General features: G+C 35.1%; 1 protein-coding gene across 1 annotated transcript in view; it reads right to left on the bottom strand.

Moving 5' to 3' along the window:
* Nucleotides 1–24,921, bottom strand: part of CCDC171 (coiled-coil domain containing 171) — a 252,847-nt gene that overhangs the window by 74,881 nt on the left and 153,045 nt on the right. The window contains exons 21-22 of the mRNA XM_036331206.1: nt 12,753–12,898; nt 10,774–10,828 (exon numbers count right to left, since the gene is read on the bottom strand). Of these exons, the coding sequence (XP_036187099.1) occupies nt 10,774–10,828; nt 12,753–12,898 (201 nt within the window). The remainder of the gene's footprint in view (nt 1–10,773; nt 10,829–12,752; nt 12,899–24,921) is intronic.

Below are 24,921 nucleotides of genomic sequence, written 5' to 3'. Positions count from 1 at the left end.
TATGTGCCTAGTGATAGGAGCAGGAGTTAAAGCATGTCCAGATAATGGAAATGACATTAAAAATTGGATAGTCAGCCTGGCCGGTGTTGCTCAGTGGTTTGAGCGCTGACCCATGCACCAAGAGGTCAGTGGATCAATGCCTGGTCAGGGTACTTGCCCAGATTTCAGACTGGGTCCCCTGTGGGGGCTGTGCAGGAGGCAGCTGATCGATGTTCCTCTCTCATCAATGTTTCTGTAATTATCTCTCCCTTCCTATCTCTCTAAAAATCAATAAAAACATATTTTTACAAAATTGGATAGTTATATCTAAATGGATATTTCCTCTTTACCTTTCCTTAACTGTTGAATTAATGAAATGGATAGAGTACAGTACTATTTCTATTCGTAATAGCACCACTAGTGCTTCAAAAAGTACTTCATACTTTTCAATGTCCTCTCCACACCAGCTCACTTGATTCTGCCCTCCACCTTGTGACATAGCTATTCCCATCCCTAATATGGGGATCCTGAGTCCAGTGCTCTTAACACGAAATAATAATGCCTCTTAATGTCTATAATGAACAGTTACTAATTGGAGAAACTGTTTAAGATCTTGGTATTTCTTCCAATTTCTCTACCTAAAACAACAACACTATTTTTTTTTTCATTTTCTTTATCCCTTGTCTGGAAGTCATAGCAACAGTATGGAAGTTTCAGAAAAGTAGTTTTGTGATAAGCAAGAAAAATTACTATATAAACATCCTTGTTTTCCTCAGTAGTCTCCTTGGACCTGTGGGCATCCTCATTCATGCACATTTTCTCTCCCCCTGCTCTGCTCCCCACCAGCACACACACAGTGATGACACTGAGACAGGTACCTGTGCAGCAATCACTCTTACACAACGGTCACCATCTCACAGGGAAGAGCCCCAAACTATGATGTCCCAAGACATCACTGGCACTCTGTCGGCAGGAGCAGGCACTCCTTCGGTGCTGCAGCAAGCTGGGACACTCAATCTGAAAAGAAGGACATGAGGAGCTCACCTTCTTTACTGGGAGGTTATGTAACTTCACCTACGACTCTGGACCACAGCCAGACTCTCCAATGACTCCCAGCTGCTGTCACCAGGAAAGGGCAAAATCCACTGCCACAGTCACCGCACACATACAGTTACATCCCAATTATGGGACTAAGACACTGATCTCCTGAATCAAATTATCAAGCTGGCTACATCCCAATTTAGCATCTGAAAAACTGAAGCCTCAAATCAAATTATCAAGCTGGAAAACAGGGTGATTTAATCATGGTCATCTTATAAAGGCCCTAGACAGCATGATAAATCTGTAACGCAAGTTACAGACCATGGAATGTACCCCACAAATAGATTACTGTGATCTTGAGCTATTTAAAAAAAAACACAAAACCCACACTTGAGAATGAAGAAGTGTATTAATGAATTGAATTGTTACAGTCCCCCACACAGAGATAGTTTCTTTTCTAGGGCGAATTATTCCAAAGGAGAAAGAGGTGAACACTGAAATTAGTTACTTAGATGTGTTCAAGCTAAAAACTGTTAAGCACACGTACATGACATTCTGTAGTGTCTTATCTTCAGTCTGCCAAGGTTTTTTAATCCCTCTTGAGCTGGAGTCCCATTTTTAGCTTGGCTAGGTCAGAATGACACTGAACAATATGAATGATGACACACAAGACAGCTATCTGGACAGAGTTGTCATCAGCAAGCCAGCTGTGCTAACACCTGCATGTCCTGCACAGCTGATGTTCAGAACCAGGATCCAGAAACTAAGAATGGAAAGGAGTTCGAGCATCACCAGTAACGTTTAGAGAGCCATTAATGAGTCACTAAAAATTGGGTTTTAGAGGCTGAAGATCACGTTTCAATTTTTAAAACACTATCAGTTTTATAAATTAAAAATTATCCTATTGTCTTTGTATTCCTTATAAACGCAGTAAGGACTGAAGATCAAAGATAACTATGTATTATCAAATATTCTGGTTAACCATTTTTAAGATAAAATTATAAATCACATTTGAAGATTTGGTTATGCAGTGACTTCGCCTGACAGATGCTGTTTGACTATTCTATTCCACAATCCACTCGAACAATAGAAATAATCATCCATCTATTTTTCATAGGCATCAAACTAGCTATTACCTATAAATTCATTGTTAGCATACCTCTCTTTCCTAGAGACATTCCTCAAGCAAATTTAGGCTTTCTCCTCTATTTTAACAATCACATAAAGAAACCAAGTTATACTATCAGCAAGACTTATATTAAAATCTAGAGATGGCTTTAGTTAATGTTTCCAGACTGGGTGATGGTAAAAGTTTGACTCATTCAACAAACATTCACTAAGTGCCTACTGGGTACCAGGCACTGTGATAGATGCTGAGGATATAAAAATTAAGGAGACAGAATTCCATCCCTCAAGGACTTCAAACTCTAGTAGCATAATTAATCTCTCAAAATGCATTGCCTAGCCTCCCATTTATCTATAATGTCTTGTTTCTCCTGTCAATTGCTATATCACCTCTCTCTTTGCCAGAAAGTATTATGTTAATCAATCTCAACCCTTTATCTTCAGCCCTGACTTTTTTCCCAGCCCTCACATATCCTGCTGTTCACTCCACATTACCTTAAACTCAGAAGTTCCAAAACAAAACTCATCACTATCTCCCTTCTCTCTTCTCAAAAAGCAAACTCACTTGCTCCTCTTTTTGTGTTCCTCATATCAGGTCACCACACTGCCATCCTGGGAATCCTCCTCCCCTGCCCTTCTCATCCCCATACGCCATGCTATTAAATAAGTTTCATATCCCTTCCTCAACACCACCCACCATATTATCCTGCTTCTTAGCTGACAGATTCAGAGCTCTTAAAATCCCCTTTATTACTCACTGCATCCAGTTTACAAATCTGCTCTACAGAGCCCAAATTCCATAAGGAAATCTGACCACATCACTTCCTAGCTTAAACCCTGCTTAAGGTTTTAATCTCTGCCCCATGATAAAAATTGAAGGTTCTTAGAATGGAAAAGAAAAGAAAAGAAAAAAGTTATTCCATGACCTGGCTCATTCAGCCTCATCTCCTGCACTCTCCTTGCATTTAATGCTGAATTGAGGCTATCTGCAACTCTCTCTCTCTCTAGATAGCCTTTCCCATCTTTCCTCACATTTCAAAGCCCCATCCAGGCATTAATTTTCTCCTAAGAAACTTCCACAGCCTCTCCCTTGGGTTTTCTAAGTATGCCTCATAGATGAATAACTCTATCTAAATAGATACAGAGCTGCATCTTATGGGTGCATATTTACCATGATATACTGGAAATATCTATGTCTCCATTTTGAGGAAAGGGAGTAGGAGACATCTCTCTCTCTCTCTCTCTCTAATATATATGTATAAATATGAGAGAGAGATGACAATATAGATATAGAGATATAGATATAGATGATATAGATATAGATATAGATATAGATATAGATATAGATATAGATATAGATATAGATATAGATATAGATATAGATAGATATGGATATGGATAGAGATAGAGAGAGAGACAGAGAGAGAGAGATGATATAGATATGTAGATATAAATATATATAGATATAGATATATAGATACATCTTTTCCCAAGAAGGGCACAGTTCCTGACACATAATGTACAATCAAAGGTATTTGTAGAGCTCAATTACTTATAGTAAATATTGTATTTTATTATAAATTAGAAGTTTTCAGTAACTTTACTGTTGAAGCAAATCCAAAACAGCTTCAGCAAAAACTCCTGTGACTCCCTTGTTATTATTCCAGTGTCATTTCAGCCTGATAAAAACTTAGGTTCTAGATATCTTTCTGAATTGTGATTTCCTGCCTTACCTTTTAAATACTTGACTGAAAGGTATTTAACACCTCTCCCTAAAAGTTCAGTGGTAACATAGTAAATTATGATCAAATATAGAAAATACTTTGGTTAATTCCTCCATACTCGTAGGACAAATAATCTCTAAAACCCTCAAGAATCCAGCCATTCTGCTAATTCAACAATAACAAAACAAAAAAAATTATAACCAAAAATGTTCCGCTCCTTCTCTACATTCAAATTTTACCCAAATCTTACTTTTACCCCCAGCTACACAGCAAACAAAGACATCTCTCTGCTAAGAACTTGATTAGCACCCAGTAAATGCTTAAGGTGATTTTCTCATACGGAACCCTAGGTAATCCAGACATTCACCTATCCATCTAACCTATCCTGAAAATTATTTCAATAAAATGATTATACTTTTACTTTTTCCATACAATAAAAATACTTAAGCATGTTTGAAGAGTCTCTTAAATTTTAAAAAATTTCAATTTCTAGAAGTTTATATTATCAGAAGCCTACTGGTAAAGTTATTAGGAGCCTAAAAGAATATAATAGTAGGGAGTGATGCTAACAAAAATGTGAAGTAAAGTACTCCAAAAGCAGCAAATAAACTGGCAAATTTTGTTAGAATCAACTTTTTCCAGAACTCTAGAAACTTACACTTTACAGTGAGCAGCCAAACCTTAATCAACATGCTCTCACTCATATGTGGAATTAAATGAACAAAATAAACTGACAAACAAAACAGATCCAGAGACACTGAAGCATGCAACAGACTGACATATTTCAGAGGGAAGAGGCAGGGAAGGGGATTGGGAAGAGATTAACCAAAGAATTTATATGCATATATGCATAACCAATGAACAGACAATAGTGAGGTGAAGGCTTAGGGAGGGGGCGGGAATGGGGTGAAGGAGTCAATGGGAGAAAAATGGGGGAAATACTTTCAACAATAAAGGTATATTTTTAAAAATCTGAATCTTAGTATTTAAGGAAATCTCTGTTAAAACACTACCTGGCCTGCCCTGGTGGGTGTAACTTAGCTGATGGAGTGTCATCCCATGCATTGCCAGTTCATTTCCCAGTTAGGGCACGTTCTTGGGTTTTGGGCTTAATCCCCACTAGGGGCATGCAGGAGGCAGCCAATCAATGTCTCGCTCTCGCATTGATGTTTCTCTCTCTCTCTCTCTCTCTCTCTCTCTCTCTCTCTCTCTCTCTCTCTCTCTTTCTCTCTCTCTCTCCCTCTCTCTCTCTCTTCCTCTCCCTTCCTCTCTTTCTAAAAATCAATGAAAATATTTTTTAAAAACACACACTAGCTGATCACTAAATAACTTAACAGAACAGAGATTTCAATAATCACACATGACAAAGAATACAGACTTTAGAAAATTCACTAAACAAACAACTACTACTAGAGTATGCAGCAACAACAAACACTAGAGATGGTGACAAATCTGATTTCCAGAGTCACCACATTGCAATACTCAAAAAAATCCATTTCTCAACCAAAAATTATGAAGTATGCAAAGAAATAAAGTATGGCCCACACACAAGAAAAGTGGAAATTAATAACAACTTTCCCTTTCCCTGAGGAATCTTAGACATGAGATTTACCACAGAAAGACTTTAAATCAATTCTTTTATTTTAAATATTCTTAATAAGTTAAAGAAAACCATGAACAAAGAACCAAAGGAAACCATGAGAATGATGTTTTCCAAAAAAAGAAAATATAAGTAAAGAGATATAAAGTATAGAAAGGAAACAAATAGAAATTTTTGAGTTAATACATTCAAGTGCTGAAAAGAAAAACAAAACTGTCAACCACGAATTCTATATCCAACAAAAATATGCTTCAAAAATGAAGAAAAATTAAGCCACTCCAAGACAAACAATAGCAAAGAGTGCCCATTAGTACTTAACCTTCCTTAGAAGAAATACTAAATGAAATCCTTAACCCTGAAATTAAGGACACTAGACAGTAACTCAAATCTACATGAGGAAACAAAGATCACTAAAGTAAAGAAATAAAGGTAAATATAAAAGTCAGTATTAATGTATTTTTGTTGTGTAACTCCTCTTTTACCCCCTTATAAAGGAGAAGGATATCAAATATTATACTAGAAAAGTACTATCTAACACACATAAAAAAGGGAGGAGATTAATGCAGAAACTGTGAAACAACATAGATATAATTTATACTAATAATAGAGGAATATGCAAATTGTCCAGGATGCCGCCACAGTAACAGTAATGACCAGCAGGCTGCCTGGGGCAACAAGGCCGGCAGGGGGGTTAGCGAGGGACTACCAAACAACTGAACAGCAGGCTGCATGGGGCAACCAGGCTGGCAGGGGGGTTAGTGAGGGACAACCAAACAACTGAACAGCAGGTTGTGTGGGGCGACCAGGCCAGCAGGGGGGTTAGTGAGGGATGACCCAACAACTGAACAGCAGGCTGCATGGGGCAACCAGGCTGGCAGGGGGGTTAGTGAGGGACAACCAAACGACTGAACAGCAGGCTGTGTGGGGCTACCAGGCTGGCAGGGGGGCAGTTGTGAGGCAACCAGACCAGTGGAGTGGGGCAGTTGGGGGCAACCAGGCTGGTGGGGCGGGGGGGGGGGGCAGTTGGGGGAGACCAGGATGGCAGGCAGAGGTGGTTAGGAGTGATCAGGCTGGCGGGGGGTGGGGGGGCAATTAGGGGCGATAAGGCAGGCAGGCAGGTGAGCAGTTAGGAACCAGTGGTCCTGGATTGTGAGAGGGATGTCCCAAATTGGAGAGGGTGCAGGCTGCACTGAGGGAACCTCCCCTCCGCCTCCCCACCCCCACCCCACCATGCATGAATTTTGTGCACCAGGCCTCTAGCACATATATAAGAAAGGGTAAAAGTCCTTCATTACCACTTGATTAAACTCTCCAATTAAAAGTTGGAGATTGGTAGAATGGATTTAAAAACATGATTCAACTGCATGCTCTCTACAAGAGACTTATCTTAGATACAGATGGGTTGAAAGTAAAGGGATAGAAAAAATATTCCATGCAAATAATAACCAAAAGAAAGATGCAGTGGCTATAGCAGTGTCATACAAAATAGACTTTAAGACAAAAAGGTTTACAAAAGACAAAGAAAGATATAAAATTATAAAAAGGTCAATCCACCAAGAAGATATAACAATTTCTATATATATACATGCATTTAACCACAGAATCACAAAATACATGAAGCAAAAACTGACAAAATTGAAGGGAGAAATAGTTGAACAATGATAGTCAGACTTCAAAATCTCACTTCATTAACAGATTAAACAACTACACAAAAGATATCCAAGGAACTTGAAGACTTGAACAATACTGTAAGTTAACCACACATAACAGATATATACAGCATATTCTACCCAACAGCAGCAGAATACACATTCTCATTTTAAATGCTCTGTAACATTTACCAAGACAGACCATTTTCTGGACCACATAACAAACTTTAATAAATTTAAAAGAATTTAAATCAAAGTATCTATTCAAACCATACAGAATTACATGAGAACTCAATAGTAAAAAGATATGTAAAAAATGCCCAAATATTTTGGAAATTAAAACAATGAATAGATCAAAGAAGAAATCACAGGGAAATTAGAAAATACTTTAAGATAGAGAAAAAAAAAACATAGCAAAACTTATAGATGCAATGAAAATAGTGCTCATGTGGAAATTTATAGCCGTAAATGCCTATATTAAAAACCAAAACCAAAGCTAATGCAAAGGCTTTGAAGGCAAAGAAAGCAGTGCTGATATGCGTCCACAGCCACACACACAAAAAAGAAGATTCCCATGTCACCCACCTTCAATGGACCAAGACAATGCAGCTCCAAAGGCAGCCCAAATATCCTGGGAAGACCACCCCAAAATAAATGAGTTTGACCACCATGCCATCATCAAGTTCCCCTTGACTACCGAATCAACCATGAAGAAGACAGAAAACAACAATATGCTTGTGTTCACTGTGGATGTCAAGGCCAACAAGCATCAAATAAAACAGACTGTGAAGAAGCTCTATAACATTAATGAAGCCAAGAAGGAATGTGCTTCTTTGGATATTGCTAACAAAATTGGGATCATCTAAACTGAGTCTAGCTGGCTATATGTAAAGGAAGGGATAAGAAGAGGAGAGGAGGGGAGGGGAGGGGAGGGAGGGAGGGGAGGGGAGGGGAGGGGAGGGGAGGGGAGGGGAGGGGAGGGGAGGGGAGGGGAGGGGAGGGGAGGCTCCCAAACCAATAACCTAAGGGTCCATCTTAGAAAAGTAAAGTAAACTACTAGTAAACCCAAAGCAAACAAAAAAGGACATAAATGATTGGAGCACAGACAAAGGAAATAGAGAAGAGAAAACCAACAGAGCAAATCAAGAAAACCAAATGTGGTTCCTTTGAAAGGTCAACAAAATTGACAAACCTCAACTAGATTTACCAAGAAAAAAATATTAATAAGTTACTAAAATCAGGACTAAAAATGGTGACATACACCTGATCTTATAGAAATAAAAACAATTCGAAAAAAATGAACAATTGCATGTTCACTTTCCAGATGAAATTTGTCTATTTCATCTAGATAAGCTAGATGAAATAGACCAATTCCTGGAAAAAATGCAAGCTACCAAAACTGACTCAAAAAAGAAACAGAAAATTTAAATAGGTAAACTGTGCTAAAGAGTTTGGAAGTAAACACAACCATTTTCACTGTCCCATAAAAGAGCCTGGACAGCCCGAGTCGGTTTGGCTCAGTGGATAGAGCATCAGCCTGGGGACTGAAGGGTCCCAGGTTCGATTCCGGTCAAGGGCATGTACCTTGGTTGCGGGCACATCCCCAGTAGGGAGTGTGCAGGAGGCAGCTGATCGATGTTTCTAACTCTCTATCCCTCTCCCTTCCTCTCTGTAAAAAAATCAATAAAATATATTTTTAAAAAAAAAAGAGCCTGAACACTCCTCCTTCTGTACTACTCTTAGTTTCTCTAAGACAGCAAAATGCTACTACTAGACGGTCCAAAATGACCAGAAAAATAAACTGTGAACTTTGGCATGTCTGCATAACAACAAGTTGCACCAACCTGAGACTTTCAGAGAAACCCTCTGGGCCACTTCCTTCTGATCCATTCATTCTCACCCAAACTTTGAATAAAAGAGAATTAGCTCAATAATGAATTAAACTTTCCTAAATTTTTACTTCAAGCTTTAAAAGTAATTGATAATTTAAAAACCACTATATAGGGACGAGGTGGCCGAGTGGTAAAGGCGATGGACTGCTAAAAACCACTATATAAATAGAAAATTCCAAAGACATAAATCAAAATAATTATTAAATTTTAAGGGAAAAGCCATAAAGAAAAAGTAAATCTACAGTGGCTATAGTCCAAAGCTGCAGATATCTTTCTTTCTTTCCTATGATACAAAAAAACAAAAGATGAACTATAATGAGAGAACTGTATGATTACAATTGCCCTGTTGCAATCAGTCTTTATTATATTTAAAATATATATTTTTCCATTCTCATAAGGAAAGGATAACATATATATATATATATTGATGATAGTTTTTCTCTGGTGTTAATATTCATTGCCTAAGATAGATACTATTCAACACATTTTTCTTCTAGCTGGGAAAAAGAACAAACAATTGGATGTCAAAAGTAACAATAACTGTACAAAAAGGTATGCCATATATACATGACATAATTGATTTTTCCTACCCACGGTACAAAAAATATCTAACCAAAAATATCTCTTTTCCTACAAATCTAAATTTCAGATTTCCAGCACATGTGTTTGCTGTGACCATATTTAAATTACACTGACTGTGTAAACTTTTTAAAATGAGAGATTAGAAGGGGAGAAATCATAATTTCAAACAACTATTATTTTAAAAAATAGCTTTTAGAATATTAGATGTTTTTTCCAAATGCTTTAGTGATATGAAATAATGTGAGTCATTTTCAATATAAAAGAATATGGAGGCCCAATGTTTCCAAAATGTTAAAATATATTAAATATTAGTTTGTTATTATTTATTAAATATTTCCTTAAATTATACTATATAATAAATTTGATTGGCAATATTATTCTAAATATGATTCATTCATAAATTCCATATACCTTAAAAGTACTAGGTATTTATGTTTTCAACAAATTGTCAATTTGACAATAACAGAAACACATACATAACATTTCTCTATTTTTAAAATAGTGAAATAGTGACTACACCATCTTTGAATTTGAAGTGCTAATAAAATACACAGCCAGTTAATATATTGTTTTTAGTAATAACATAGTATCTTTATAATGCTGCTCATCATTGCAAATGAAAAGTCAATTTACCATATAGAAGTAATCGAATTTAAGAATGTAACATTATTAAATATATTAAATTTCTACTTTAAAAAACATTCCTGTAAGAACATAAATTACAACTTGGAAAACATTACTGCCTAGCTAAGATATATGAGTATTGCCAAATACAATACATTATGTCTCTGTCTATATATATACATGTATAGAATAGTAGGTTTAAGAGTGGTGAGAGGTTAGACAGTGTGGTCAAACATTTTATGATTATGAGACATGTAAGAATCTTAATGACCTCTGGTTCATTCAGCAAAGACCACAAATAATTCAAGTGCAATTATATCAGTTTGGGGAAACCGCTATTTTCATAGTTTTATCATGTTCACGACGTGAATGCTGAAAAAGTTATGCAATGTAGCACTGTATAATACAAATTTTCAGTCATTTGAAAGGACCTTTTGCTCACTTATTTTTAAAGAAAGTACAAGATGAATTAAAGTGGTCTGCACTTAATAAAAATAATGATTAGGAGAACTGTGTCATAATACAAGCTGAACAATATTTAAGAAAAATTACAATACCTTATGAAGCATATTCTCTACTGTTCTCATATGACTGGCAACACAATCTTTGTCTCTAGAAAGAAACAAAGATTAGGTGTTAGTAAAACCTATACCTTACTATGAATGTTATACATTTTTAATATAAGTTGCTATTGTTGAAAAATAAAGGTTAGTTATCATTGTACTCCTTCTAAAAGCATAAAACCTAACTATACTCACTGGTATATCTCCACAGTTAAACCTTTTTTTCCCCATATTTAACTCTTATCTTCAATCATATTGCCTGTCATAGATTAGAGGAGGGAAAAAAATCTTAAGGGCATCTTCAAAGTTAAAGAAGTGAAAAGGAAAGAAAAATAAAATCAAGGTTATTTAATGAATTAAAATGTACTGAAAATGCTAAACTTTTACTCTTTTTATTTATAATAAAAAAATTTAAATATTAGTGGTAGGGATATATTATAAATGGCCATACTATTCAAAATAATATTTTCCTTCTGTAGTCTTTTTTGCGATAATAAATGCACAAAAACTGTCTATGACCTTGACTAGAACTAGGCAAAGTTACTAATTTCTTCTACTGGATTTACATATTGAATTTGGCTTTAATAATTAGGTAAGAAGTTTGGATGAAAATGCTAAAGACAAAAATGTAATGTTAAATTATAGACTGAAAACTGGAAGCAATCGATGTATTAGCTCTTCAGATTTCACAGACAAGCCAAATTCTTGAATTAGCAGCAATGTTTTGATCTAATATGAATCTGAAGGTTTTATAACCTTGTTTTCCTTAATCTCAGAATTTTCAGAACTATAAGGCACACTAGAAATCACCTTCTCATTTGGCCTGAGGAAACTTACCACTGAACAATGAAAACAAAAACCCGATTTAGTCAAATTTATATTTTTTTCTATGACAATTGTATACACCTAATACAGTGATGCAATGTTATAGAGCTTTATATTTTTCAAACATGCCACATTTTAGCCTTGGTAAACTGATTTTTTCATTATGTATGAGCAATTTCCCAAGCTCACTGGCAAAGCTGTGGATATCTTAAGATTGCAGATTCTCCATCCTATGATTTAGTTCACAGACTATATTCATATTTCATGATAAGCATTTAATGAGAGTTTGTCTCAAAAAAAGTTTAATTAATATAAACATTTTTGTAAGTATAGGAATCCAGAATTCCAAATTTAGAAAACACTTATTTTATTAAAATTAGACGTTTCTTTAATCCATAAATAGATTTTCTTTAAGCCATGCTGTTGTACAAAGGACTGTCTTAAAGTACTCCATGTAATTTAATGTGGGGAACAAATAAAAATGCCCAAGAGAACAGTTCAATTTGAACTTCATGGTGTATGTCAACTTGATTACCTGGTAAAAGAAAAACACTCCCATCACATTTATTAGTTGCTCTCTCTGAAAACTGTATATTTTTTCTATTTAACATATCAGAATAGACAGCTATAAAATTAAATGACTTTTCAATGATCAATATGTTTTTAGTGTACTTAGAAAGATGCTATGATATACATGTTGATTGTATACTAACATTTCTATGGAAATATTACTTGCAATATTAGTATACTATAATATATGCAGAGCAAAATTTGGAAATAAGTGGGACAAGAAGGGGTTAGGAATATGTAATAGAAGAAACTCTGCAAAACTTTTAAATAAAGAGACTTACATTTCTTATTAATAAAAGCATGGTTTCAAACATGTAACACTTCAACAGAGCCCCAAATACACCTCATTAGATGTTACATAGACACTTATACTTTTCTGAAGTTTCTCAATAAAGTATACATTTAGAATGTTGAGTGAAGAGTTTTCTTTTCTGGGGATATATCAGTGAATTTCAAAGAGAGACAGCTGTACTTTTGTTTTCTAACACTGTATTATCCAGGGCTAAAACCCGGAGCATGAAAGTAAGAATTGATCTTTTGTCTGTTTTAAGTGATCTCCCCAAGGTCCAAATGCTCACTTGGCTGCCATGCGGAGGGCACTCTCGGCATCGTGGATGTTCTCCTCCAGTCGACGCTTGTCCTGCTCCAGCTGGGTAAGATGTCTATTGAGCTGACGCAGAGATTGATCTTTTCTTCTCAGCTCCATCTTTGCCTCGGAGAGACTCTGCAAGCAGACAGAAAACAGAGTTACTTGTCAGCCCTGATAATTAACTTCAATTTATGCCATAGGCTATTAAACAAAGAAGAGTACAGACTGACTGAGAAGTAGACTTGGGTCATTACACATCAAGGCTTAACAAATTTTCTGCAAAAATTTTACATACTTACTAATTAGAAATGATAGAACCAATAAGATTTTGAAAAATGTTTAGCTACAAAACACAACTCTATTTTATTTTTTAAAATACTGCAAAGCAAATACATTTTATTCTTACTAAAAAAGATCTGCTTATAAAAACCTCCAGTTGCATTTTCTTTTAATGATGAAAAATAAAGAGGGGGGGAAGCACATGAAATTTAGAGTCTATTTAAAACCAGAACTATCATATGCCCAAAGTATGCATATGATTGAGAGGAAGGGGGGTTATGATACCTAGAAGAGAAAAGGGAACCCAGTATTTAAAAATACCACTACTGTCTTTCCAAATCTATCTACAACAGTTGCTATAGACATGTCAGTGGACAAACTGAACTCCAAAATACAATTCACTTACTTCCTATAAGTAACTCTTAGCAACACAATGTGATCAACATGTTTCAACAGAGAAAGGTATAAGTAATACTTGCAGTTGGAATTATTTATATTCCATAAATATTCTACTAGTCGCAGAAGTATAAAATCTGCTCATTGCTATTTGCTATTTGCTTTAATCTGAAATATTCTCTTAGCATAAAAATTTCAAGATGCAAGAATACAACTTTATCTTGACTTTAGGGCTAGAAGTTTTAGAATGAGAAACTCTCAATTTAAAGGAGCACTTCCTAGAGCTCATTTAAATTCTAGAATGTAAAATAGTATAGGTGCCAGAGTATCTCTTAGCACTAAAAATTTGCTCACTCCTTTGCCTGTGAAATTTCAAAAATATAAGCTTATCAAACAGTTTTTCATTTAAATTTGTTGGACAATGAGCTGAATAATTGACTGCATACACATAATTTTTTTTCTTTTTGCTCAGTCACAACTATGCTTCAAATATCCAGTAAAGAATAACCAAAATGCAATAATTTCATGTTTGAAACGCTCCTAATAATATTCTTTTAGTGCGTTCACAATAGGGAGTATAAAAAACTCAAGCTGGAGCTCACACAATGAATTCACTCTAAATATTAGTGAATGAAAGCAATCATCCATCAAATCAGGTATTTTAAAATGTTGAATTTTTAAATTTAGTATTTCACATTTCAAATAGTCAAGTTGCTATCAGACAAATATGTCAAAAAATTAAAAATAAGTAAATGTGATTACTTATTAAATATTATAATTTACTTTAAATCTTTAGTATAACAGATCTTTAAGACCATCCTACTATAGAAATAGTCAGATTCAAACCAACTTCAAAAAGATAAGAAACAAATTTTAAAAGCCATAAGAAAAACCTACTTATTTTGTGCCAAAGTCAAGATATTTAAAGGCAATGAAGCATCATGTGATTTCTTCATTAAAATAATAATAATGAAACCCATATTTGAGTCATTTTAAAGCCAGTATTTCTGACATATTTCAGATTTTAAAAATGGCATTTTTCAGGTATGAAGATAAAACTAATGATCCACCACCAGTCAGTTACACATAAAGCTTGAATTCTTTTTCCAACCGAAATAATAGATTTGTGCCAATCCTTTCAAATTCTTTTGCTCAGTAACTCATGCTAGAGGTGTATATTTGTGAGGGGTATTCAGGATATTGTCTCCAACCTTGTACATAATAGAAGCTCGCTGATCCAATCTGGGTGAACCCATGACTTTGGAATCATTATAAAACCACATTTGATTTTTCAACAATCCTAGATACCCTTTCAAAGAAGATATAACTCATAAAATTAAAATTTCTACTACATGTCTCAATCTTCTTTCATTTTCCTCTTTAGGGACAATGGCAGGGAGCTGCCAATCTCTCCTAAAGCTCACTTTCAGAGGCATAGCTAAAGAGCCTATTCCAAGACTGAAATTACAGAAAATGAACAGAAAGTGGTATAAACAAAGTAACAGAGACCATACTTCCTTAGTGTGAAAATGAAGAGATAAAAGTTGTTTTTAATCACTATACTTTTTATCAAATACACACAGAATTCTCATTTTAAAGAGTTGAGGGGCATCACAATGGAAGCTAGTCACATCAATGGGTCCATAGAGATATATGCAAAACACCAAGACATAAAAATGATTCAATAATGTCTTTTCTCTAATACTCACCTTTCTTGTTTTTGATGACAAAGTAGTTCTTTTAAAATCCTAACACTGAGTATTCAAGAAAGAAAAATATATTTACATTTGTGTGCATGTATGTATAACACACGTGTACCTAAATCGTATATAATGCCTGTTTTATATACGTACAGTTTTTAATTCAGATTTACCTAATTAAAACCTATGATAAACTTTATGGACTCTAATATTTCCAACTGAATGACTGAAACCAAGAGGGTGTGCCTCTAGGCAGCAAGGCAACAATGATAAGCAGCAGGTTAGCCACTAATTTCTCAACCAGGGTAGATTGTGAAAGTGTGATGTTCTGATATCCAAGAAACTGTTCAGGAGAGAATAGGATAAATCAAGTTTAATAACTCTGCTCCTAATTGTTCCCCCAATGCTCAACTCTAATTACTTGGAGAACTCTCCTGACTGTCACCTGATATTAAGTTGTTGGAGGCTGAGCCTGGAACAGCGAGATAATCAATAAACATTTAGTGGGGAGAAGAATGAAGATCCTGTTAAGCAGTGGGAACCTGCAGCACCCAAAGCCCTTCTGCTCATGAGAAAACCTGTGGGACAGCCATAGTGATTGCAAAGCAATAATCCAAAGCACTGTTTTCAGGCCTTGAGGCCTTTAGGCAACAGTACATTTGAGGAAAAAAGGTTAACACGGTCACCCTAATTACAGCCCACTTTCACATACTTCATATACAAGCGAAGACAAGCCAATTAGGTAGAAAGGAAGATAAGGGAAGTTTTATTTGTATACTAATTAAACCCCTGATGAAATTAAAGGAAAAACATACAGCTCTGTAATTGTGTCTGAGAAAGGTCACTTCAGGTTCAGTTATCAGAACAGCACAGCCTTGAGATATTTCACTTAATCCACAATACAGCCCTCATTTTGTACTCAGGTCTTAATATTTACCAAAAAAAAAGGAATTCAAAGCCTGATACTGCATTTATCTTTAAACTGTGTTGTGAACAATTTTAGCTGTGAGAAAGTGAATGCGAAATAGGATAACAAGAGTTTTTTTTTAAAAGACAAAGGAATAGTCCAGCTATAAAAAACCAATGCCACAATATTATTTATTTAAGATTCCAAGTTTTCACTTTAAATCCAAAATGTTTTAAAGTAAATTTTTATAACAAAATCCCAAACTGACTGCATTTCAAAAACTGTTCTGCAAGATATTTATTGTATTTCTTTTTAGACAATGATGTTGTTGCTCCCCTTCATGTATACATGATCCAGGGAGAAAAAGCCAAAGCACTCACTAAACTCTTATTATAAAAAGGTATTTTTACACCTGGTTGTTTTCCTAAGATGGCCATGAAAAGCCACTTACTACAAATGAAAGTTGGCGGGAAAAGTATGGATGACAAGGAAGTACAGTCAGGCACTGCTTAATGACAGGGATACCTTTTGAGAAATGTGTCATTAGGTGATCTTGCTGTCGTGTGAACATCAGAGAGTGCAGTGACACACACCCAGGTGGTACAGCCTACTACACACCTCGGCAGTATGATACAGCCTACGGCTCCGAGGCTCCCGGCCTGAATAGCATGTTACTATACTACAACTGTAACACAATGGTAAGTATTTGTATATCTAAACACAGAAAAAGTACAGTAAAAATAGGGTATAAAAAGTATAAAAATGGTACACCCATACAGGGCACTTACCATGAATACAACTTGTAAGACAGGAAGTTGCTCTAGATGAGTCGGCGAGTGAGGGGTGAGGGAATGTGATGACCTGGGACATCACTGCGCACTACTGCAGACTTCATAAACATTGTACACTTAGTCTACACTAAAGTTATAAAACAACATGAGATCAAATACAGCACAAGAGAAAATGGCGCACCATCAAGAGACACGGTTAGCACCAGATGTGTAGCTGCTGACAGGGTAACACAACATACTGTTTAACAGCACACTTTTTAACAAGTAGAAAGCGTACACTCTAAAATAACAATTAAAAGTGTGGTATAGTAAATACCAAAAAAGTATGGTATAGTAAATTGTGATAAAGTGTATAAACCAGTAACAGTCATTTATAATCATTATCAAGTATTGTGCGCTATATATCAACGTATTACTATACTTTTATACGACCGGCAGTGCAGGTTCGTTACACCAGCATCACCACAGACATGCGTGTAATGTGTTGCCCTACAACATCATGATGGCTACACGTCACTAAGCGATAGAAATATTTCGGCTCAATTATGACCTTATGGGACCACCATCACACATGCAGTCAGTCCACTGTGGACTGAAAGGTTGTCTACGTGGCGCATGAGTGTAGTTAAGTGTAGAGAAAGCTTAGAGACAGAATACATGGTAGAGGTGAAAGTCTAAAGATCCACACACTGCCCTGGCTGGGTAGCTCAGGTGGCTAGTGCCGTCCTGACACACAAAGGTTGCAGATCCCATCTCCATTTGTTGTGGAACAACAAATCGATCTTTCTCTCTCTCTCCCCTCATCCTCTTCTCAGTCTCTCTCTCTCTCTCTCTCTCTCTCTCTCTCTCTCTCTCTCTCTCTCTCTCTCTCTCTCTCTCTCTCTCTCTCTCTCTCTCTCTCTCTCTCATCAATAATTAAATATTTTTAAAAGACCCAGACATTTTGAAGTCTTTTTGTCTTATCTATAGTTTCTTAACTTTCTATAACAACATGTATTACTATTGAACAAGAACACAAACTATTTTTAAGTCACATATACTGGTAATTACATATTTCTAACGTTTTGAATGTTAATTAAGACTTAAAATGTTTTAAATAAATTGTAAGTACAATTTGAAATTCTATTAGTTTGTATCTATGAGAACAATTTGTTCAGTGAATTTTTTTTAAATAGCAGCTTTATTGAGATATAATTTACATACCACAAAACTCACCCATTTCAATGGTGCAATTCAGTGGGTTTTAGTATATTCACAGAGCTGTGCAACCATCACCAGTGGAGAGATCCTTTTTGAATAAAGCAAAATTTCTGAAAACAGCATGGCTATCTAAATATAGTATGTCTCATTTCAGCAAACTCTAATTTAAAACTACTCAAGATATATATACAGAGTTAATAATTTGTGTTTTGCAATAGTTTCAAAAATATAAAATTTGTAACATGGATTCCCTGAATCAGAATGTTTGATTAATACATGTAGTATAGTACAAAAGTTAAAGTTACCTGAAAACTGTGCACAATTCTCCAACTAATATTTCTGGATGTTAAGGAAATCATCCAACATAGTTCTTTCTCATAAGGGTACAGCATAGCAGAGCTTTAGACCATTAGGCCAGCTAGGAAGACTGAGCCCCAGGGGATATCGCTGGTATAGATTTTCTTTTGTCTAATGGGAAATATCTATGGATCCACATTCCTACAGACTAAAAGCTAATGGCTTATTCAATTTGGTATAAAAGTTAGTCATACAAAATGAAAGGCAAGACAACACACCTGTCATAAAGAACTAAGCTACATTCCCTAGGTCAGGGGGAAAGAAACATCTATAATATATTTTTTTAATTTACTGCTATCTGACTATAAGATTTGAATTAATGTTCCTAAATTGTGATAAAGTGTGTAAAACATCTCAAGACAGTAAAACTAATGTTGGAAAAGGAAATAGCACTGTCTTCAGTCCTACTATTATAATGTGACAACTAGAAGTTATATTAATCAAGAATTGAGTAGCTGCTGGGCAGATCAAACCATATAGGTTGCCACAGAAAGTATAAAGTTAAAATTATAATTGGGTAAAAAAGTTAGGGATAAAAGTAAAGAATAACATGGTTTACAACAAAGCTTGAAAATTTTGGAGATAAGCAACTAGAGAATTTATAATAAATATAAAATAGTAACAGATGGTAAAATTAATGTAGGAACATTTTTCAGTCTTTGTAGTCTATATTTTATATGTATAACTTGAATTAAAAGTTCTGAAATTTTAAGTTATTTTCCTTAGGGAAACTATATTTTATTGTTTTCTAATAATAATTCTGTGAAGAAGGTAGGTGACATTATAAACTGAAACTGAAGATCTTTTTAAAAAATATATATTTCATTGATTTTTTTACAGAGAGAAAGGGAGAGGAAAACTGAAACTGAAGATCTTTTTTAAAGAGAGTTAGAAACATCGACGAGAGAGAAACATCGATCAGCTGCCTCCTGCACACTCCCCACTGGGTATGTGCCCACAACCAAGGTACATGCCCTTGACCAGAATCGAACCTGGGACCCTTGAGTCCGTAGGCTGACACTCTATCCACTCAGCCAAACCAGTTAGGGCAAGCTGAAGATCTTTGAATAACTTACTCACTTTGGGGGTTGAATAAATGAGCGACAACCCTAATTAGAACTCACATGTCTGGTAAGACAACAGGTGTGGAAGTGTCCTATAAACTATAAGAGGCTAAATAAATTTACTATATATAATTAATGCAATACTTATACTTCCTTGTATAGTGTCATTGCATAATGTTCTTTAAATCCCCACCTATATGTGGTCACTTATGTTTCCATATTATTTCTACATAATCATTTATACATATACATCTATAAATATATAATTTTTTTAAAAAATCACTATTTCTATCACACTTGAAAAAGATAAAAGGAAATTAAGAAAAACAAAGGTAAAATAAGTTACTTTTATAAGCATTGTTTTATTATCAAAAACAATGGAGCAGATGAGCAATGAAAATTCACCTTTCAAATTTCAGAGTATGCTGTAAGATTTTGTTGTCTAATGCTTTATGATTTTTGGTATCATATTCTCACATACTCCTTTGAAAATGTTCTCCTATATTCCATCAATATTCCTCCCCAGTAAACTAAGTGAAAATGATTAATAGTAAAATATAATGGAAATAAAAAGGAAACTAATAAAAGTGATCAAAATATATTGAGTGCTATATTTTTCTAAACCACACATATTTACTACAAAACTCTGGTAGGCTAAGAGTGTTAGATGATAATGAGGTAAAGTGGGAGAGAAACAGTTAAAACACATTCTAAATAACAGAAAAGAGGATAATAAAGAGTCATGAGAGGCTTCTCAACTAGAAAATATCCAGAAAAGTACAGAAAGGCAGGTGGTAGCTAGATGTACTGTGACGCATGGCAAGTAAGCAGTACTGAGGCAGTAATGTTTTCTCAGAGTATAAAGCAAACTGCATCTGACTGTCCTACAGGCCTTCTGAGACAGAAACTAGCAGCAGGTGACAAGCATCATGCTGCCGCTGTAACAAAATCAGCTCTCACCTGACCTCTAAGTTCTCTCAGTGAATGCCTAAGAAATACAATGGGGATGGAACACATACAGATTCTTCTGTTGGACCTAAGTCAGCTATGGGCTACCCAAAAACTTCATAGTTAATAATCCTAGCTATGTGGAGGTCTAAAAAGTTCTGAATTCCCTAGCAATAATTTAAATGAGTCAACCTATGATTTAGGTTGTAGAAATAGATTAAGAATGAAATGCTGCTTTAAAGTCATTTGAGAACTACCTAAAACAACTGTCTAAGAAGAATTTGAAAAAAAATATAGACAACTAGAGGCCCGGTGCACTGGGAACAGGGTGGGGGTGGGTCCCTCTGCCTGGCCTGCGCCCTCTCGCAGTCTAGGACCCCTCAGGGGATGTCCAACTGCCGGCTTAGGCCCACTCCCTATTTTACCTGTAGGGAAACTAAAAATCACAGAAGTAATGTTCCCAAGGTAATATAACTACTAAGTGCATTTATGCCAAAATGTGAGCCCAGGTCTTCTAAATCTAAACCCTTATTCTTTATCCTGCACCACAACAATATTAGTAACCAGCTCTCCAGATTTCCCATAAAATACACTAACTGGGAATCCTCATTGAAATGTGAAAACAATATTTTATCTATTTATCAAGTTCTTGGTAAAATCAGTAAGGTATTTCGTGCTTGCTACCTACTTATATTAAAATAAACTCCAATAAGGATTTTGGTGTAAGAGAATTTCCACATCAAAAATCAAAGCATGCCCAATTCAAGATTCCCTGTATGAACATGGGATTACTGTCATCATTTATTAAATGTACTAATGAAATAAAAAAAATAAATATTTGCAAAGTAAGACTGAATTCTATAGCAAGCTATTGCAGTACAGAATTTTATATAGTTCAAGCCTGTATGGGCTGATGCTTTTTTAAAAACCTTTCAAAAAGCAATGGAGTTCTCTTTGTCTCTTTTCTTTATACATTTGCAACAATAGCACGGAACTTTCCCTGCAGATCTTGAATTTCAGCTGTCTCTTATAACCTCAACTTTTTAAATATTTATTAGAAGACTTCCACACTATCATAACAGTATATCAAGCTCTATAATATCAGCACTTGTCGCTAACTGCCCCGTGAAGAAAATCTTCGCTACTATGTAAAAAGCCATAGATGTGTCTAATTTAATCCAAATATGCCATCCTTAAAGAACTGACACCATACAAACTATATTATAGTGTTATAGTAACAGAATCAATAATTAGTACTGAAATTTGTTAATCAAAGATATGAAAGTAGAGTTGTATTTGACTTAAAAGAATTCCATTATACTTATTATGAAAGGGATAAAGGAGAAGAGATCAGGGGGAGGGAATTGAAAGAAATCAACAATTCAAATACAGTAGCCCTGGTGCAACTCCCAGTCGTGAACATCTACAGCAAGCCTGTAATAGGTGACAGGAACAAAGCAAACAGCAACAACAAAACCAGCTGTTTCACCTGGTTGCCCTCACTTCCCACATTTCTCTGAGACTGACTGCCAATACTCCAACAAGGAGGTGAAAGTGAGAGTATCTCCATATAAAAATGTATTTTCATTGGCCCCTGAAAAAAATCAACCTCTTCCTTGGTGCCCAACCAAAGAAATGGCAATATCTTCCAACATGGAAGAAAATCTGGCTGTTCTGAATTTGTTTAGAATATGGCATCCCTCATTTAGCCCAACCTAGGCCTTTGAAAGGACTAAAAGCAAATATAAACAGTTTATTGAATTGGGTAGACTGAAAAAGGCAAAAAAAAAAATGCAATGGCTTAATCATTTTTCTACTAATGAGTTCCACTATCTCTGTTAGATTTCCAAAGGGATTCCTAAAGATACTTTTGACTATACAAGATTTTGGCCTTATGCACTGATCCTAAAACCTAATCTCAACATAGGATGTGAGTTTCCTGTGTTCGTTAATTCAAAATACATTTATCATATGCCTACCCATGCCAATGCCATAAATAATAATAACAACTAGAACTTCCTAAATGCTTATCTAGGTCAGACATTAATACGATTAGTCTTCATAATAACTCTATGAGGTAATACCATTATTTCCATTTTACAAGTGAGGAAATTGAGGCACTGAGTTCAGGTAACTTGCCCAAGGTTATATACAGCCAGTTCAAAACCAGACAGCCTGACATGTAAATAAATAAATACAAAAAAATATGCTCCTTTCTGAAATGATTTTCGACCTAGAAAGATAAGATGTTTAAAAAGCAGCTCCACAGTCCGTGCTGTGAAGGGCATTCTCAGATAAAATGGCATGTGCACAGAAGTTCAAACTGGGCAGGCCGAAGGACAGGCGCTCCTGAGAGGGGCAGGAGAAAACACTAGAAAGGTACATATAGGCCAGATATGGTCAGAAAACCAGACTTTTCGTCTTGCAAATGATGTTTTTACAGCGCTCCACAGAGAGTTGCATCAAGATATCTTTCAGGGAACATTTGAGTTAGTGGACTCCCAACCCCCATCATTCTTTTGACTAGAATCTGCTTTAATGTTTTCTATGAGCTTTTGTATAAGATTTTGTTCAAAGAAGGACTCTGTGGCTAACTACTTGCCAACTATTGTCATCGAAAGCCATGGGAAGCTGCCAAAGGATTCCCAGCAGCGGAGCAGCATTCTCTGATCTCTGTCTCAGGGATCATATATACAAACCATAGCCGTCAAGTTAGAATAAATACAAGAGGTCACTCTGGCCATGCTGCAATAGCTCATTTACATCTTCAACTGGACCCTAATGAAGGTTTAATAACATCTCACCTTTGAGTATAAAGATTCAGTGATACATTAGATTAAAAGGATTTTTAAAAAGACCTGGGTGTAACAGAGTTTTCCTTAGCATGCTGAAGAGTATTAAATCAAATTCACTTCTACATTGTTAACAGAGTATATATTAAATATTTACTTCATATAAATGCAGCATCCTAGCCATATATTTTTATTTCTACTAGTAGCTATATGAATTCCTACAAGGTATTTGAATCATATGACAGCTATAAACTCTGAGTTACAGAAAAATTATATGATGAAAAGAATATATTTTAGGAGCAAAAAAAGTTGATTACAATTAAAGTTAGTGGTTGTTTTCTAAAAAGAACCACATTGATTGGTCTATAGTTTAAATTTTTTTACATTTTACCAATAACAAATTGGTTATTATGTTGGATTATTTTGAAGAAAGAAGGTGAGAAAAAAGTTACCACTAGCAGTAACCATTAAATGAAGTTTCTAAATAACTGAAAGGGTTAGTACCAGCTTTGCCATTACATGATAACTGAACTATGAAAGCTATTTTTTAAGATATCTGAGTGAAATATATAGCATTTAATCCTTCTCAACCATATTAATTATATTCTTAAATGAAGTTGAGTAATACAGAGGGTTTTTAAATAAAGATGAAGGCTCACATCTAAAATAACCACAGTTTCAGAAGCAGTTAGCAAATTCAAAGTATTACAAAAGAGCAGAAAGATGAACCCAAGCCTCAATGTAATTTCTTGAGAAAGTGTGCTTAAGAAAACTTTTGTCTGTGTTTGGGTAGCAATAGTTGAAAACACACACACACACACACATTCTTGGTAAGTAGCAATATAGCAAAACACATTATTTTATATCTTTACTTCAAATGCAATTTTACTGTGTGTGTGTGTGTGAGAGAGAGAGAGAGAGAGAGAGAGAGAGAGAGAGAGAGAATACATACTCAATAAATACTGCCGTTTTGATTATAAGAAGCTTCCCATAAAGTTAGTGATTTACATTTCTGATACCTCTGTAACAAACCCATTCACCTGAAGAAAAACACAGTGTTCTAGCCTTCTAAATGAGCGAGATCACCATCTAGTGGTGACTCCTTGAAATGTCAGGCATATGGCTTCTGGAGCCTAGAAAATGCTTTATGGAATATGGCTAACAGTCTACATATTCTAGAACAAGCATCTCAAACTCAACGGCGAATATGGGCCAAATAAACAAGATTTAAGTTTATGTGAGATGCAAAAAAACAAAAGCTTCAATTTTCATAGAAACGTAGGTTTATTTCGATAGAGACATGCTGAATACAAAGGGCTGAAATAAATGAGTAATCATTAACATGAAATAATAGACCATTTTAATAAAAATTAATATTTTTTCTTGAACATTAACTTACCAGACACTGAATAACTGCACAAATTAATAAGCGTAACCTTAATAAAAAGCAAATAAACCTATTTTTCTTGTTTTCCGAAAGCAAAATATTTCCTGTTGTGCACACCAATAATGACATGGCAATCAGCTGCTAAAATATTCACTGCTAGTATTAGTGGCAAGAAATGATGTGCCTGCATAAGGCGCATAAGGAAAATGAATGCAACATGATTATAGTAATCAGACATTAGCGAGCGTTGCAGTCCGTTATTAATAATTATGTACAACAGGATATTGTAAAAATTAAGTTACAAAATTTTTATTAAAATATTTCTTACATACCGTTA

Source organism: Myotis myotis, unplaced genomic scaffold, assembly GCF_014108235.1.
Source record: "Myotis myotis isolate mMyoMyo1 unplaced genomic scaffold, mMyoMyo1.p scaffold_m19_p_12, whole genome shotgun sequence".
NCBI classification, from domain to species: domain Eukaryota; kingdom Metazoa; phylum Chordata; class Mammalia; order Chiroptera; family Vespertilionidae; genus Myotis; species Myotis myotis.
The sequence above is the reverse complement of the archived record's forward strand: the minus strand, read 5'-3'. Positions and strand labels throughout refer to the sequence as shown.